This window comes from Lutra lutra, chromosome 9, assembly GCF_902655055.1.
Source record: "Lutra lutra chromosome 9, mLutLut1.2, whole genome shotgun sequence".
NCBI classification, from domain to species: Eukaryota; Metazoa; Chordata; class Mammalia; order Carnivora; family Mustelidae; genus Lutra; species Lutra lutra.
In genome coordinates, this window is record NC_062286.1 from 122,028,945 (window position 1) to 122,045,367 (window position 16,423).

The window sequence follows — 16,423 nt, forward strand, 5'->3', positions numbered from 1 at the left end:
AATGTCTGAATGGACTCCTAAGAGTGCTTTTCTTAATTCAGTATCACAATTTGCTTCACAATTTCATTCCAAGGACTTCAAGTCGTCCTGTTTCTTTATGTATCTAAGGCATTTTTTGAATTAAGGTGAAATTCATCAAACATAAAAACAATCATTCTAATTTTTTTGACGACTCATTATTTTGATACAAGAAATAAACCCTTCAAACTACAGAGTATCACTTATTTTCATATCACAGAGCAAACTTACAGAATAGGAATCTGTTACCAGCTCCAAGAATATCACATACGCTTTAGGAAAACTCATTGCTATTTGGATTCAAACAAACATCAGTATGGAAGGTATAACTAACTACTCTCCTGATTATTTTGTCATTTTGTAAAATCATGGCTAGGAAAGCTAAGTTAGGATGTCACATAATTATGCCAGACTCTGGTAAGGGCAGTGAAGCCAGCCAAGTGAATCCAGTTAAACTACAAAAACATGACCTTTTATTGTCCTTCTCTCCTGTTTCTAGAGTAGGAAGGCTTTACTTTATAGCCCAAGGGTCAGCAATACACTTGAATTATAATATGTAGGTTCCTTCTGGTTATACTTGTAAAAGAAGTCATGAAATTCTTGAGGGGTTGACTGCTGATCTGGTTTTCCTAGATGGAAAAAATTTATGTAAGCAGTCCAGTTGATAGGCCGTTAACGTTGGAAAATACCAAGGCTGGGGGCACCTGGGTGGCTCAGTCAGCCAAGCGTCCAACTCTTGATGTTGGCTCAGGTCATGATCTCAGGGTTGTGAGATCGAGCCCCGCTTTGGGCTTGGCACTGGGCATGGAGCCTGCTTAAGATTCTCTCTCTCCCTTTGCCCCTCCCCACCCCCAAAGATATAATCAAGCCTGTACTCGTCAACAAGTCCGGTGAGCCGATCAGGATAATATATAGATAATACTAGAACTGTAAGTGACACATCTGAAGTTCTCACAGTAAAGTTGGGGCTCCATCAGCTGTGATTATCTTCTTTGATTTTAATGCCCATCAGTCCTTACCAGCTATAGCAGCCACTGCCTGCTAAAACTGCCATAAAGTCTGACCTCCAGCTGCCTGACAAATTCATTGCGCTCCTGCCCAGCCCAACCTCGAAACCACTGATCCCAAAGACGTACCCGGCACTCAAAGATATGTTAGTCGGTTTGCTCCAAACACATTAAGCTGCTCCAGCCCTTCCAGCAGTGGCTGTAATTTTCCTGGCACTGCCTTAGCTACCAGGTCTTGTAGGAAACCTTCATGCCGGGGACCTAACCAACTGGCAAACCAGTGCAGAATACACTTCATCTCCTGGGAAGTGATGTAAGACATTGGGGGACAGGAAGAGTTAGTAATACTCTCTGGTACTCTCTGGTACAGAGGAAAGGGAGAAAGGAAGGATAGTGGGATCAAAGAGGAAGATGATTCCAGTGGCATCCTCCCCTTTCCTCTCACAGGGATCCAGAGACTGTCACAAAAGTGCTTAAACTCCAACTGTTTCCTGAGAATCCTAAGCAGGGCCAGCCCCTCATTTTACTTTTTAAAATAATCATTTTAAAGTGTCACTTAGTGGGGTGCCTGGGTGGCTCAGTGGGTTAACCCTCTGCCTTCAGGTCAGGTCATGATCTCAGAGTCCTGGGATTGAGCCCCGCATCAGGCTCTCTGTTCAGTGGAGAGCCTGCTCCCCCCACCCCCTCCCCACCCCAGGCCCCACCTGCCTCTCTGCCTACTTGTGATCTCTCTCTGTCAAATAAATAAATAAAATCTTTAAAAAACAAAATTTAAAGTGTCACTTAGTAAATTCACACTATACAACCACCTTCTAGATCAAGTTCTAAAATGTTTTCATCTCCTCAAAAAAATACCTCATATTCAAGCAGCCACTCCCCAATCTCTTCCTAGCCCCTGGAAACTACCAGAACATTAACTTTGAAGTTACACTAAGGTATTTAAAAGACATAAAGCAGGTATTTAAGAAGGTGTAGGTTGTAGATGGCTGCAGAATTGCTTCTAGTCATGCAAAAACAACACAAATACAGTGTCTTTCAATATCTCAAAAACTCCGTTTTATTAGCTATTTTATGTACACGGATACTGTCTTAAAAATTGATAAAAACATATCCAGAGCTTCTTACATAGTCAATGTACAATGCTCATGTATATTTTCCACATTAATAAGGAGGATGAAAATGACATAATAGTTACAGCTACATAAAAATATATACAAAGACTTTAGATAAATTTGATGTTATTTGGCTTACAACATGTGTAGATACTACACAAAAAATGAGGATGTAATTTTCAGAAAAGTAATGTATTACCAAAATCACTTTTCTTAAAATTTAAAAATAAAATTCCTGACAATAGCAATTACAAATTTACAGCCAAATCTTAGACTAACTCGAATTAGCCAGGGTTAGATATAAGTTAAGTTAAACATTTTGTATTTAAAAAAATAAGGTTTGCAGTTTAAAAAACATACATTTCATAACTTTCTCAAAATTAATTAAGAATGGTTTATCCATGTCCTTCCAGATTCTGGAAACACATTAGAAAAAGTGAATACTGAACAGCTGATTCTTTGGAGAGCTGTACCCAAGTACCCCTTTTATTAGGCTGTGACATCAACTAAGAGGGCTTAGGGTTAGAAGGCAAGAAGCATAGTAATGCATGGGCTCAGGTACAAATCTGCTTATGCTCAAAGAGAGAAAGGGCATGAGAAGGGAAGTAGACAATCCAGAATGGCAGTAGCACCTGGATGTGGAGTTGCCACAGTGGGTCAGAGGTAGACTAGTGCATCATCCCTTGGCCCAGGTGCTTTGGAAACCAAACCCTACTCTCTCTCTCTCTCTCTCTCTCTCTATATATATATATATATATATTTTTTTTTTAAAGTAATCTCTATGCCCAACATGGGGCTCAAACTCATGACCCTGAGATCAAGAGTCTCATGTTCTACCAGCCAGGTGCCCCTCTACTCAATATTAAATTTAGAACAGAGATATCTCAAAGCATGCTTATGAAAAACAGATTATTTACCTTCATATTACAAAGCACAGAAGGAGGAGACATTTATTTTAAAAAATGAGCTAAAAAATTATGAGTTATCTCCTGATTTCATCTTAAAAACTAAACCAAGGAATAGACATTTAAAAAATTCTTTAACTACTAAAATGTTTAAAAGGCACTTGAAATATTGCTTTCCAGTCCAACTCAAAATACACTGTTAACTATATTTTGGATAAATGTTAAAAAAAAAAAGTACATAATTTTGGTGCAATTTTTTGTGTAACTTGATACTTTCCATCTACAGGGCTGAAAGTTTTGAAGGATAGAGCCCTTAACACTCTGCCACCTGAAAGTGCTTTTATCATAGAAATAGAAAGGGCATTAATGATTTGCTCTCTCACTGACAACATCCTGTAGTCGTTTAAGCAAAACATCATCATTTTCTTGACAGAGGCGTTTGGCAGGTGATTCTGCATCACCATCGATGGCTATTGCTCGCTTCTTGGTTCTCTGTTCACCCTGCCTTATCATATTGTTGATATCTTTCAAACTCTGCAAAATAGAGGACATGTGTGAGAAAAAAGAGGAAATAACAGCAAGGGACTAATAAGCTAATTGTTTTCTCCAGTACTCTATCCAAAGCACAACAGTAGGGTAGAGATTATTATTATTTTTTTAAAGATTTATTTATTTATTTATTTGACAGACAGAGATCACAAGTAGGGAGAGAGGCAGGCAGAGAGAGCGGGGGAAGCAGGCTCCCCGCTGAGCAGAGAGCCCGATGCGGGGCTTGATCCCAGGACTCTGAGATCATGACCTGAGTCGAAGGCAGAGGCTTAACCCACTGAACCACCCAGGTGCCCCTTTTCTTAACTTTTTAAGTAATTTCTACACCCAACATGGAATTCAAACTTACAACTCAAGATCAAGAGTCACAGGCTCCATTGACTGAGCTAGCCAGGTGCCCCAGAGATTATTTTTTGAATCTAGACTAACCTAATAAGGATGACTAGAACTCATCTTCTCATGGCTTTGAAGACTGGATTGACCTTGGGACGCCTGGGTAGCTTCGTGGTTGAGCGCCTTCTGCTCAGAGCATGGTCCCAGGGTTCTGGGATCGAGACCTGCATCGGGCTCCCTGCTTGGCGGGAAGCCTGCTTCTCCCTTTCCCACTCTCCCTGCTTGTGTTCCTGCTCTCACTGTGTCTCTCTCTCTGTGTCAAATAAATAAATAAATAAAATCTAAAAAAAAAAAAAAAAATTGATCTTATTATATTTATTAGTAGTAACTTTGCAGACAAAGAGCAAGATTAAAGATTACTAACTGGTAATCTGAAATCCAATTTTTAACACACGTACATAGGTTGTTTCGGAATAAGTGTGTGTGTACCGTACCTTAGAAGGGCTGCCATTGAACCTATATAGCAGAGCACTCCTTGGTGTAAGTCCTGACCCATTCTTATGTGGGGAAACATAAACGGAGTGTTGCTGGGAAATGCGTCGTGGTGAGCCTGGTTGTTGCTTAATACGTGGAAAAGGAGAGAGAGGTGGAGCTTCCATCTGAAATAATCAAAAGTAAATTTTTGTAAGACAAGTTTCTTTTTTTGAATTCCACCACTTTGTATGTATTTTCTTGTCCTTCTTCTTCTTTTTTAAAGTAGGTTTCATGCCCAGCAGAGAGCCTGAACTCACGAACCCAAAATCAAGAGTTGCATCCTCTACTAAATGAGCCAGCCAGGCACCCCCATATTTTTAATCTTTTTTAAAAAATGGTATGTCTTGGGACGCCTGGGTGGCTCAGTTGGTTAAGCAGCTGCCTTCGGCTCAGGTCATGATCCTGGCGTCCTGGGATCGAGTCCCACATTGGGCTCCTTGCTTGGCGGGGAGCCTGCTTCTCCCTCTGCCTCTGCCTGCCATTCTGTCTGCCTGTGCTTGCTCTCTCTCCCTCTCTCTCTGACAAAAAAAAAAAAAAAAAAAAAAAAAAAAGTATGTCTTTTTTTTTTTTTTTTTTAAAGACTTTGTCTATTTGGATGAAAGGGAGAGAAAGAAAGAGGGTGAGGGTGTCATGGGTGGGGTGAGGGGCAGAGGTAGGAGCAGACTCCCCACTGAGCAGGGAGCCTGAGGCAGGGCTTGATGCTGGAACTCCCAGATCATGGCCTGAGTGGATGCTTAACCCACTGAGCCAACCAGGTGCCCTCCATACTTTTATTCTTATTGAAATTTCTGGGACGCCTGGGTGGCTCAGTTGGTTAAGCAGCTGCCTTCAGCTCAGGTCATGATCCCGGCGTCCTGGGATCGAGTCCCACGTCGGGCTCCTTGCTCAGCAGGGAGCCTGCTTCTCCCTCTGCCTCTGCCTGCCTCTCTGTCTGCCTGTGCTCGCTCTATCCGACAAATAAATAAAATCTTAAAAAAAAAAAAAAAAGAAGAAATTTCTTAGTTAAGTGTCAGCAATACTGTAAGAGTTTATTTAGGGCTGAAAAAAGCAAAGACATGGTCCATTACCCCCTTGTTTTTCAACTATTACTAATAGATAAACTAAAATTTATTTTCCTGAATATTTTAGGAATCCTGAAGAATTCTGAGTGAGATACCCAGAAGTGGTAAGCCAGCAGCACAGGAACTTCTTGATCATGAACAGAAAGTAGAGGCAAAGTAAATGATGTCCTAACACAAAAATAATCTCTTTCTCTACACACACACACACACACACACACACACACACACACACTAACCAAAATAGTAGCAGAGGGAATCAAAAAGAGACAGAACTCTCTGAGCCAGGAGGATGAGTTCCAACATGAAACAAATCTGTTAGGGAAAGGGTTAGGACTTTATATTGAGATGCAAATGATTTAGAAATAGAGGAGCAGGTACTACACTTGACTTTAATATTCTGTATAATGTTTCCATTCTGGAATAAAAGGAGATGGCTCCTTAATTAATAATTTCATTCATCATCTTTACTTGAAGCTAATAAATTTTTTTTTTTTTTTAAAGCAGGCTCCATGCCCAGTCTGGAGCCCAGCGTGGGACTTGAACTCACAGCCCGGAGATCAAGACCTGAGCTGAAATCAAGAGAAACTTAAATGAGTCATCTGGGTGCCCCTAATAAAAGTAGTTCCAATTGGCTAATGATAATCATACTCATGGCAGGGGAGATGGAACTGATAGAACTGAATGAACAGTCAAAAACCTCTGAGAACAGTCACAGACTATACTCCCTGAAAGGGACAAGGGCAGTGAGGGACAAGGACAAGAGATACAAATACACATATATGGCTACTGGCTAGATGCAGTTTCTTCTAGGTCCCTCTACAACTCATGTCTAGTCTTGTGGGAACCAACCTCAGTTTATACACTGGTGATACTTTCACAGACTTTCTGGTACTTCCTAATATCCATAAAAATGTCTTAGTGTTGCCTCTATTAATGATTCAGGTCTATTTATTTCCCTTTTTCTTTATCTTGAGAAAAACAGTTATATCATATATAAATATAACAAGATAAAACAAAGAGAAAAAATGATCAGAATTGATTTCATTTTTCCATATTCTCATCTAGTACTTGTCCATATGTTAACATAATTTCCAGCAACATAATCACAGTATGGATAACATTTCCATGATTTCCTCTGGTCTGTGTTGTATCAATTCCTTAGACACTCTAATTACTAGCTTTTTTTCCTCGTACATAATGTGTCAGTGGCACTTTGCCTCTGAAACACTTATTTAGTAAACTCACAGTACTCCAACTATGACTATAAATATTCATACAGTAAAATATAAAACGTACCACATGGTCCTGATTTGACAAGTCGTATTTCAGTGCAAATGACTTCACTCTTCCTACATATATTGTATTGTAAAATTTGATAAGATCACCTCTTTCCTCTTTCACTGGTCCACTGGAACAGTCAGGTGTTTTTGTAGCATCTTCCAAGTCTGTTGAAAGAATTCAGTGTTATGACAGATGCACTTTAATATATAAAGTGGTGACGTGAATTACAACTCTCTCCACAGCATAAAAAAAAATCAAGTTAACATAAATCTTTATGTAAAGCAATTAATGTTTTTAGAAAAGGTTCAGAAATCCATTTATGTAATGTATAAATTAAATTGGAATCCTGAGAAATGTAAATATGTAAACTTATGCTACTATATTTTCCTCTAGATATTACTATAGCAAGAGAGGTTTTCACAACATTTTTGAGCTCACTGTCATTGGTGGCCAGAGGGGCACTAGCTCTGGACTGGGATTTAGCTAAACTGAGCTCCAGAGTATGGATGGCTGTGGCAGATCATGAGCTTTGGGTAACAAAAGGCCTGCAGATATTCATAATGGCTCTTTGAGGAAGGTGGACAGACTCTAAAAAGGTAAAGCATACCCTCATAGGTGAAGGAAGAAGCAAGATAAATTGCTTGTGTTTATTTTTCTGCAAATACAAGGCAGGTGATTAAGTGTTCTAAGAGTCTTATTTTCCCCAAGCGCAACAGAAACCTTGGTGCTCAGTCTATAGTTAGCGTCCTCAGTTATAAAATGATAGCTTGTGTTGAGGTGCTGTCCTATTTAGTGTGTTGCTCTGGGATAGCTTACTGCAGCATGAGAAACTTTACCTTACTCTTTCTTTGGGAAGAGTATTACAAACCATTGTCTACTTGAACATGTAAGAATCATCTGCTTACAGGAGCTAAGAAAACCCCTGGCAGTTAAAAATAATTCAGCACAGGGGCAGGTGGCTGTTGGTTGAACATCTACATTTGGTTCTGGTCATGTACCTGGGGTCTTGGAATCAAGTGTTGCATGAGGCTCCCTGCTCAGTGGGGAATCAGCCTTGCCCTCTGTCCCTCTCCCTCCCCATGTTCTTTCTCAAATAAATAAAATCTTAAAAAAAAAAAAAATTCAGTGTATGAAAAAAAAATTCTCATTCTCATTACACTGGCCTACAAACACTGCAAACAAGGATAAAAGCATCCAGAGCACCTGGGTGGCTCAGTGGGTTAAAGCCTCTGCCTTCGGCTCAGGTCATGATCTCAGGGTCCTGGGATCAAGGCCTGCATTGGGCTCTCTGCTCAGCAGGGAGCCTGCTTCCTCCTCTCTCTCCCTGCCTGCCTCTCTGCCTACTTGTAATCTCTGTCTGTCAAATAAATAAATAAATAAATCTTAAAAAAAAGGAAAAAAAAAAAAAAAAAAAAAAAAAAAAAAAAAGCATCCTTCTGTCCCAGGAAAACCAGAAAACTCAAACATAGTCCAAGGGCCAAACAGTCCCAGGAACTATAGGGATCTCAGTCACAATTTGGATGTCTTTTTTTCACTCTTGGTATTTAAAAAATTTTTTTTTAATTTTAAAGATTTTATTTATTTATTTGACAGACAAGTAGGCTCGATCCTGGGATCAAGCCCCACATTGGGCTCCAGCAGAGAGCCTGCTTGTCCCTATCCTCCTTGCTTGTGCTCTATCTCTCTCTCAAATAAATAAATAAAATTTTTAAAAAGGCTCTGAGAATTTTTGCAGTTGGAAAAAAACACATATTCATTTTAATTCCATGCTTCTCAAATTTTTTATGCACAGTCCCCCTTCCCTGTAACACCTCCTACTATCCTAATGAACACTATTTTCAAGGCATATTGGCTTGGTAACGGGAGTTGTAGGTTATTCTCACTACATGGATCAATTAAAATTAATATTCTTCTTGAATTAGAAATTTCTGGACACATAGACTATACATAGTATTCATATTTGTGTGTCATTCCAATTCTGGTCGTTAACATTTACATAAGGTTAAGAAGCTCTATTTATGGGGTGCCTGGGTGGCTCAGTGGGTTAAAAGTCTCTGCCTTCAGCTTGTGTCAAGATCTCAGGATCCTGGGATCGAGTCCCTCATTGGGCTCTTTGCTCAGCAGGAAGCCTACTTCCCACCCACCCCCAACCACCTCTCTGCCTACTTGTGATCTCTCTCTGTCAAATAAATAAATAAAATCTTAACAATAAAAAAAGAAAGAAAGATGGACACTTCTGTGCCATCTCCAAAAAAAGAAAAAAAAGAAGCTCTATTTATTTTGAAGGAATCAAGCATTTAAAACTCTCTCAACCTTGATGGGGCGCCTGGTTGCCTCAGTCAATAGAGTATGCTACCTTGATCTCTGGGTTGTGGGTTTGAGTCCCATGTTGGGTGTAGAGGTTACTTAAAAATAAAATCTTTTTTTTTTTTTTTTAGAAGATTTTATTTATTTATTAGACAGACAGAGATCATAAGTAGGCAGAGAGGCAGGCAGAGAGAGAGGGGGGAGCAAGCTCCCTGCTGAGCACAGAGCCTGATGCAGGGCTCGATCCTAGGACCCTGAGATCATGACCCGAGCTGAAGGCAGAGACTTAACGCACTGAGCCACCCAGGAGCCCCAAAAATAAAACCATTTTTTTTTTTTAAAGATTTTTTTTTTTTTAATTTGACAGATCACAAGTAGGCAGAGAGGCAGGCAGAGAGAGACAGGAGGAGGCAGGCTCCCTGCTGAGCAGAGAGCCCGACTCGGGACTCGATCCCAGGACCCTGAGATCATGACCTGAGCCGAAGGCAGAGGCTTTAACCACTGAGCCACCCAGGTGCCCCAAAACCATTTTTTTTAAAAAGATCTTATTTATTTATTAGACAGAGAGAGATCACAAATAGGTAGAGAGGTAGGCAGAGAGAGGGGGAAGCAGCCTCCCTGCTGAGCAGAGAGCCTGATACAGGGCTCAATCTCAGGACCCTGAGATCATGACCTGAGCTGAAGGCAGAGGCTGAACCCACTGAGCCACCCAGGCACCCCATAAAATCGTTTTTTAAAAAAGATTTTATTTATTTATTTGAGAGACAGAGTATGGGTGGGGGAGGGGCAAAGGGAGAGGGACAGGGACTAGCATACTTCCCACTGAGTGGGGAGCCCGACATGGAGCTTAATCCCAGGACCCTAAGATCAGAACCTGAGCCAAAACCAGATGCCCCCAAAACAGAATCTTTGAAAAAAACAAAAACAAAAACAAAAACAAAAACAACCCACCTCTCTGGGACTTTAGATTCTAACTAACATGATTTTATTTAGCTATTTATTTTTTCATTTCAAAAGAGAAAAGAAGGTGTCAGCTATCCTTTATGCAGGAGAAAGATCTCTACCTTATCATTTCTCTTAAGAAATCTAACACACTCAAGGGATGCCTGGGTGGCTCAGTTGTTATGCATCTACCTTTGGCTTGGGTCATGACCCCAGTGTCCTGGGATCAAGCCCCACATCAGGCTCCCTGCTCGGTGGGAAGCCTGCCTCTCTCTCTCCAACTTCCCCTGCTTTAACCTGGTAAAGCTCTCTGTGTCGCTCTCTGTCAAATAAATAAATAAAATCTTAAAAAAAAAAAAAAAAAAAGAAATCTAACACACTCAAATTAAAGTCTTTTTTCTTTTTAAAGTTTATTTATTTATCTGAGAGAAAGTGAGAGAGAGAGAAGGACAGCACAAGCCAGGGGGGAGGGGCAGAAGGAGAACCAGACTCCCCTTGGAGCAGGGAGGTGATATGGGGCTTGATCTCAGGACCCCGGGACCATGACCCGAGCCGCAGGCAGATGCCCAACCGAGTGAGCCACTCAGGTGCCCCTCAAATTAAAGTCTTAATTAGGAGCTAGAACTTATGAAAGACTAGGGAAGACAAGATCAAAGGTTTGCCTGCCTGGTGAAATAACTGTTACAAATCTGTTTCCTCTCAGAGTGTAGAAGAGACCCCTACCTAATATAACTTGAGGTACATGATACATATTAGATAAATAGTTTTTAAAAATTTAAAAAGTTTTAAAATTTATTTAAGTAATCGCTACACCCAACATGGGGCACAAACTCATAACCCCGAGATCAAGCGTTGCAGGCTCTTTTAACTGAGCCAGCAAGGTGACCCTGATTGACAAATAAATAAACATTTTGAACGTTTTAAAAAGATTTTTATTTATTTATTTGACAGAGAGAGACACGAGAGAGGGAACACAAGCAGAGGGAGTGGAAGAAGCAGGCTTCCCGCTGAGCAGGGAGCCTGATGCCGGACTCAATCCCAGGATCCTGGGGATCATGACCCAAGCCGAAGGCAGACGCTTAATAACTGAGCCACCCAGGCACCCCTATTTTAAAAGATTTTTAAAATTTATTTTGAGAGGGGCACCTGGGTGGCTCAGTGAGTTAAAGCCTCTGCCTTCGGCTCAGATCATCATCCCAGGGTCCTGGGATCGAGCCCTACATCAGGCTTTCTGCTCCGCAGGGAGCCTGCTTCCTCCTCTCTCTCTGCCTGCCTGTCTGCCTACTTGTGATCTCTGTCAAATAAATAAATAAATAAAATAAAAATTAAAACAAATAAAATTTATTTTGAGAGAGAGAGAGAGAGAGAGCACGCGCCTGTGAGCAGGGGGAGGGATAGAGGGAGACAGAGAATCTCAAGCTGACTCCACACCAAGTGCAGAGTACCTGGCACAGAGCTTCATCTCACGACACTGAGATCACAATCTAAGCTGAAACCAAGGGTCAGATGTTCAACCAACTGAGCCACTCAGGTGCCCTTGACCCTGATAATTTTGAGATGAAATCAGTGAACTATTATGGCCTCATGATCCTCCCTACTGCTCCCATGAATAAGAGGAATGTCTTTTTGGATTATCATATAACCACCATCAAGCAATTAAAATGTGATTTTATAACCACATTTATATAAATTATTAGTGAATGAGAATCTGTTTTCACTGTTTCTTTTTTGGGTTTTTTTTTTAATTTGTTTTGTCTAGGAATTCTTTTTTTTTTTTTTTAAAGATTTTATTTATTTATTTGACAGAGATCACAAGTAGTCAGAGAGGCAGGCAGAGAGAGAGAAGGAAACAGGCTCCCTCTGTGTTTGACACAGAGAGAGAGCACATAATAAGCAGGGGGAGCGGCAGGCAGAGGGAGAGAGAGAAGCAGGTTCCCCGCTGAGCAGAGCCCGATGTGGGGATGACCTGAACCAAAGGCAGGCACCTAACCATTGAGCCACCCAGACACCCCTGAAAGTTTTTTTTTTTTTCCCTGAAAGTTTTATTTAACTAATCTCTACACTGAAAATGGGGTTCAAACTTAGGACCCTGTGATAGGAGTTATATGCTCCTCCAACTGAGACAGCCAAGCACCACTAAAGTATTTTATTTATTTTTGAGAGATTGAGAGAGACTGAGAGAGGGAGAGAGGGGAAAGGAGAGAAAGTATCTTAAGCAGGTTCCATGCCCAGTGTGGAGCCTGAGGTAGGGCTCAATCTCACAATCCTGAGATCATGACCTGAGCTGAAATTAAGAGTCAGATGGTTGACTGCTTAACCAACTGGGCCATCCAGGTGCCCCCTAAAAAGTACTTTATTTATTTATTTTTTTTTAAAGATTTTATTTATTTATTTGACAGAGAGAAATCACAAGTAGGCAGAGAGGCAGGCAGAGAGAGAGGAGGAAGCAGGCTCCCTGCTGAGCAGAAAGCCCGATGCGGGGCTCGAACCCAGGACCTGGGATCACGACCTGAGCCAAAGGCAGCGGCTTAACCCACCGAGCCACCCAGGCGCCCCTAAAAAGTACTTTAAATAAAGAATATGGCCTTAGACAAATTAGCTTTTAAGAAAAAAAAAAGAAAAAACATTTAAAATTCCATACTCATTAATAAAATACAGTTAATTTTATATTACTTAAAAAAATAATAATAGCTATTACTTACTGAGGTCCTGCAACAGGTTCCTTGCTCAGCAGGGAGCCTGCATCTCCCTCTGCCTCTAGCTCCCTGCCGCTGTGCGTTCTCTCTCTCTGACATTTAAATAAATGAAATCTTAAAAAAAAAAAGGTATATTAAATATAGAATATTAAATTGGGCAACTTACCACAATCTGTCATTTCAAAATCACCATTTATGTTTCTATTGTATGCCACAACTTCTCTTGGAATGCTTTTCAACAGTACACTTCTATAAACCTATAGGTCAGAGTAGAAAAAAAAGAAATGCTGAGTCACAAAGAGGCACAGGTTAAGCAAAACCAAAATAAGAAGAATAAAATAGGATGCCAGTGGAAAGCTATTTCTTTGTATGGGTGATAATCAAGGGAAAAGTGTTATTAGCTTGGTAAATGGAGATTATAGCAAATATCTTTACCTAAACCATGCCATTACAGGAGTTTACCAAATAGAAGACTTGAATTAGTAAGTAGCAACTAAATACTGATGAAGTTTTGCCAAATAAAAGCAACTTCAAATATCTGAGCTTGTTTTTCCTTTTTAATTCCTTACATGAGAATCGTCTGGTCTCATTAAGGCTTGTTTTCCTGTTTCCATCTCTTTTCCATCTCCTTTCAGATGCCCACAGGAAAATCTGTTTCCATTCCTTCTCCTAAATTCCTTCCTACTTCCAATATAGCTAAAAGGCATGATCTGTTCCTGGTCATCCTATGGATACTGGTGTTGAGAGAATATTTAGGAAGCTCTGGCTTGGTCCATTCTGGACCCACACTAACTTCACCTTAATGATCTTTGGGGATAATCTGGACCTCTCCAGGCTCTGCTCCTTTAGAAAAGGATTTTTCTGAAGGGTCCAGAAACTCTTAGGCTATACAGGATATAACAAATGCCTGTACCGGCTCTTCTAATGTCTATATTACTACCACTGTATTTTGGGGCTTAAGTAAAGAAGTGAAACCATATGTGGGCTCTTTTAGAAGGGGGTGTGACTACCAGTACTTGAGTATGGGATATCTAAGCAGCCACAACTCTCCTCCTAAGATGGCAGATGACCAAGGCCAGAAAAGAGGCCATTATGCTCTCCAGAGCACAGGAACCAGGCTCTCTAGTGGCCAACGCCTAAAGGTAGCCTAATCTTGGGTTCTTCAGGTACAGAAGAACCATATTCATATCCAATTATGAATAATATGGAGATAACAGTCATTAAACACTATGTGCCAAGCCAATGGCTAATATTTTATATTTTCATGACTGAAAGGCTGTATAGCATTTTCACCATGGCTATCACAAAACAAAATTATCAAAAATGCTGATACCTATTTAAAGATGAAAACATTAAGATTCTTAGTAAATGGCAAAAGAAGCTGGACTTAATAAATCCTCCAATTTCACTGGATTTAAACATCATTAGGGACTCAAGTCTCATACAAAGAGAGAATATTATTATTATACATACTTTTCTTGGATTTTTTTTTAAATAAAAGTAGGCTCCATGCCCTATGTGGGGCTTGAACTCATGACCCTGAGACCAAAAGTCACATGCTCTACCGACTGAACCAGCCAGGTGCCCCTCATCAAATTTTTTTGGGATGTCCCCATTGTACAAATGAGCAAATGGAACAGGAGAACATGTAAGAAGTATACGCAAATATATGGATGAGTCAGAAATAGCCAATTTCCTGGCTTTTACTGAAACTGTCTTTAGAGTTTAATGGTATGCATTAAACTAAAAAATCTAAAGTATAGTAAAACTGTAAAAGAACTTTACCTTTTGAATGACTTGTCAACAGAGAAACAGCACAAATCTATTTTTGGACAGGAGGAAAAATAATGTAACTCACATGACTATTAGCTTGGGGCTGATTCCTGTAACTTTTCATTATTTCTTGAAAAGTTCTTTCTTCTTTTGTTACCTAAGGAAAATAAAAACTGCATTTATCAATTGCTCTTAGAAGAAAAATGGCTCTGAACAAAAACTTCAATTACAGGTTAGCATTGAGAGCAGTCCTGCAGAAAGCCATTAACCCCAGGCCAACCCAAGACTAAAAACTACTACCGTTTATGATTTTTACTACCTTCAAAATTCAGGCTTTGTGGCCTGTGGGGACTCGGCTAATAGTTTCATTAATCAAAAGCACTGATATTGTTATGGTATAACTCTACTGAAAATGCATTTCTTTTTATAAGAAGAATGATAGAAGAAAACTCAGATCTGTTGCATACCCTGTAGTCTCTGATGTTACTAGCTTTTAAATTACTTACTTAAAAGTAAATTAACTACATACTAAAGGACAGAAAATGTCTTGTGGTGATTGCAAGAAAACTGAGCAGTTATTATAGGATGAGGTTTTTAACATTTTAGGACAGCTTATAGGGTTTCTAATGCTTAGACAGAAAAGTTACAGTGGGGGCCAAAATGAAGAAAATGGATTGGTGTGTCACGCCTGGTGCGACAACATGACCAGGGTCGAGAGGGTAAGAGGATGGTGAGACAAAGATGAGACATAAAGAGATGGGGACAGGAGGGACACAGTGGATGATGTCCAAGCAGTGCCAATTTTATTCAAGGCTGTGAGGCATTATATAGCTAACAGAAACAATTATAAGGAAGTATCTATTTTTAGCTGATTACTAAAGAACTTGCAACATGCACAGAAAACCCTTCAAGCTTCCCTATTATCTATTTCCCAAGGACTAATAGTAGTCCCTCTGATGCCAGTGGTCTCTGTCTTCAGATAACTCTAAACCAGATGCACTAACTTCAAAGTAACTTAAGACACAGTTTATGGCCCGTGCAAGGACAGCACATTCCCACAATGATTTAATGAGCAGGCCTGTTTTGCCCATTCCAGATAAGCACATGCAGGCAACCACGTCAGGGAGTCTTAGGATCCATAGCTCAGGCCCTTTCTCAAGCGCTGCTCAACTTTTCACTCACGGGGTTATTAACCCTTGGGCTTCCAGGAGGCGCAAGTCGGGGCCTGGTTTGGTCTCTTGACTCTAGCCCAGTCCACGGCTGCCTGCTTTGGTGATCCGTAAAGGTATCCTTTCTGGCCTATTTATTATAAAGTTTACTTAAGTTATTCTTTCCCTCTGCTTCACTGAAGTCCATTAGCACTAAATCTGTTCTCTATGATGAGCTAGAAATGGCAAAGCCTGAACTATGATAGTTCTCTGGAAAACACAAATGATTAGTTAATAACATTTATTAATATTTATTTTGTATAGAGATTTTATAAAAAGGCATTGTGAGAGAGGAGTCAAAAAGGAGTCTGAAAACATGTTCTCTGCCTCTGAAAGCTTAAAAATTAGGTCTTAACTATGTACACGTACTAGGACTGCCAGTATGGTCAATATGGTCCAGACCAAAGTTATAGGTGATTGTTTCAGCTATATCAGAATTTTAAAAAGCAAGTAACATATGTTATTTTATGACTGGAAACATTCAACGTTGTAGCAACTAGAATGTAAAATGCTCTTCTGAGGTGGTGCAACAAATCCCTAGAGAGCAATGTTATAGAAGCTATTTTATGAATTACGAATTCATTAAATTATAAAATAGGAAATCCTAGGTTGCCACTGATTGATTATGTAACTTTGACAAGTTACTTTCAGCTCTAGGCTTAGGCTATCAGCCTATAACATAATGATCATTTACTGT

The 16,423-nt window shown here is 40.0% G+C and overlaps 1 protein-coding gene and 1 pseudogene across 3 annotated transcripts in view; both read right to left on the reverse strand.

The window, feature by feature from the left end:
• Positions 1-1,026: 1,026 nt before the first annotated feature.
• LOC125110023 (uncharacterized protein C14orf119 homolog) lies at positions 1,027-1,507 on the reverse strand (annotated as a pseudogene).
• Positions 1,508-2,054: 547 nt separating this feature from the next.
• The window catches only part of RBL1 (RB transcriptional corepressor like 1), a 67,793-nt gene continuing 53,424 nt past the window's right edge, over positions 2,055-16,423 (reverse strand). For all 3 annotated transcript variants that reach the window (XM_047746306.1, XM_047746307.1, XM_047746308.1), the window contains 5 exons: positions 14,604-14,675; positions 12,912-13,002; positions 6,816-6,964; positions 4,419-4,583; positions 2,055-3,576 (listed from right to left, as the gene is read on the reverse strand). In XM_047746306.1, coding sequence (XP_047602262.1) covers positions 3,406-3,576; positions 4,419-4,583; positions 6,816-6,964; positions 12,912-13,002; positions 14,604-14,675 — 648 coding nt within the window. In that variant the 3' untranslated portion in view covers positions 2,055-3,405. The remainder of the gene's footprint in view (positions 3,577-4,418; positions 4,584-6,815; positions 6,965-12,911; positions 13,003-14,603; positions 14,676-16,423) is intronic.